The sequence below is a fragment of the Cyberlindnera jadinii genome (genome assembly GCF_001661405.1).
Source record: "Cyberlindnera jadinii NRRL Y-1542 unplaced genomic scaffold CYBJAscaffold_27, whole genome shotgun sequence".
NCBI lineage: Eukaryota > Fungi > Ascomycota > Saccharomycetes > Phaffomycetales > Wickerhamomycetaceae > Williopsis > Williopsis jadinii.
The window spans coordinates 1-1,874 of record NW_017963678.1 but is presented as its reverse complement, the minus strand read 5'-3'; the positions used below and the strand labels follow the sequence as shown (position 1 = coordinate 1,874).

The window sequence follows — 1,874 nt, the reverse complement described above, 5'->3', positions numbered from 1 at the left end:
GTGGCTGTCGAGCTCTATTTCATCTTCACGGGAGATTTATTGTGAATGTGAAGAGCGTTCCTTCACAGAACTTTTGCTTCAATTCATCGGTAGATTCCAAGGTTCAAAGCCAAGGTATTCACTTGGAAACCAGAAAATTTGCGAGACATGTGGATTCCTTTTCTCATTAGAGGATCACAAGGTGTGTGATTCCGAGATCAAAGTTAGCTCAATACTTTCGAAATGTTTCAAAGAGGTGGAGGATTATGACTTTAGACTAAGTTATTCATTCCACGATAACTTTCCAGATACCTACGAACGTATTAGGACTTGTAAAGACTGGGTCGTCTTTTGTCATTTGATGTTAACACCTATGAACTTGAAGTCAGACACAGTAGGTGGTTCTACTGAAAGGACTTATCCTTTGTATGTGTTTGTAATCGGGAGCTTATACCAGAGATAACGCTTGATAAATTACAAGTGCAATCGGGTAATGTTCCAAACCATTGATTTAGTATTGTCAGAAGACATAGTGTGCAATATATATTTACGTTACATTTTACAGACGTATAAACTTCAATAATCTAATAGACCAATGGCTCTTTGTTGTAACCCTCAGATATACCACAGTGGTTTATGGATCGTCAGTTTGGATAACATCTGATGCGGTCGTCCTCTCATACACTCCATGAGTTCTACTTGACTAGCAATACTTTGTCTCTTGGAATCTCATGAAATAATTCACCGACAGATACACATGCCATTAAATGTGTCACTAGCCATAACACCACCCCCATGGGCTATCAGCAGGGAATTAGATCACCCAATGTGTGTACACCTCAACAGTTATTGGGACTCAATTTCTCCAATGGTGTTATAATTGTGTCTACTTTGCTCATACCAACACTTTATTCCTTTTCACCTTTGGACGGTGACTCAGCATCTGAGCTTGGGCGACTGATACAGGATAATCACCATGGTATGATTCAGAGATGTGTAATGAACATAGCTGCTATGGTGTAGAGTCAAAGAACTTGTTGTGAAGCTGGGACACAGCTACCGCTTTTAACTTTCATCTTCTGAACTTTGACATGAACAAAGCTGCTGATGACTGCTCTCTCTCGGTTTCCCAGACGCTCTACTTGGAGCCCCACAGTATGCTGCACTCTTTCTTCATCGTGAAGTGTCTGTCTTCCACGATAGATCGAGGTGTTGGTTGTGTTTGTACGAGTATGAATCGACTATTGTTGTTACTCATTGGGTCTTCTGTAGCTCGGATCATCGAGCCATGGCCACTTTGTGTTACTCCAACAAGCTACACACATGCATGGAGCTGACTCTATATGATAGAGATCCTTACTGAGTGTACTTGAAGTCGATTGGATTTGGATGTAAGCTGTTGTTGTCATTGGTTGTTGGTGATGTAGTTGTCGTCGGTGGGTTGCTATTATTTCACATTAGCTGACGTAAAACATCCGTACACCACTGAAGTTTTTTGTGGTGGAGAAAAAAAAAACATCAACAAAGCAAAGGGGAAACCCCTTTACACCACCACACTTATTCCAGTGACAGTTTAAGCTTGAAAACGCTGTAAGATGGTAGCTTCAGGATGAGCGTTTGCTTCTTATCGCATGAAGCTGCCGTCAATGACTTGAAAAGCTTTGAGTGGCTGTGAAAGTCACACGAACAGTGTTAGAGATGACAATATGACAGTCTCAAGGGTTTCACTTAAGATACAACACTTTGTCTTGCACTGAGAGGTCTGGAGATTGAGAACCGTATCAACAGATCACATGGGGTACTCTAACTGCTTATCACTTGAAGCGCTGATCGATATGCCTCTTCAGTGGCTCGGTTCAATAACGTATAGCCTTATCTCCTTGGCTAAACGTTCA

At 41.4% G+C, this 1,874-nt stretch overlaps 1 protein-coding gene across 1 annotated transcript; it reads left to right on the top strand.

Annotated features, from left to right (window-relative positions):
* Positions 1-508: 508 nt before the first annotated feature.
* On the top strand, positions 509-1,358 carry CYBJADRAFT_169971 (uncharacterized protein). Its single transcript, XM_020216010.1, has 2 exons — positions 509-975; positions 1,003-1,358. The coding sequence occupies exons 1-2, from the start codon at positions 775-777 to the stop codon at positions 1,060-1,062; spliced, it is 261 nt and encodes an 86-aa protein (XP_020067761.1). The 5' UTR covers positions 509-774; the 3' UTR covers positions 1,063-1,358.
* The last annotated feature ends 516 nt before the right edge of the window (positions 1,359-1,874 follow it).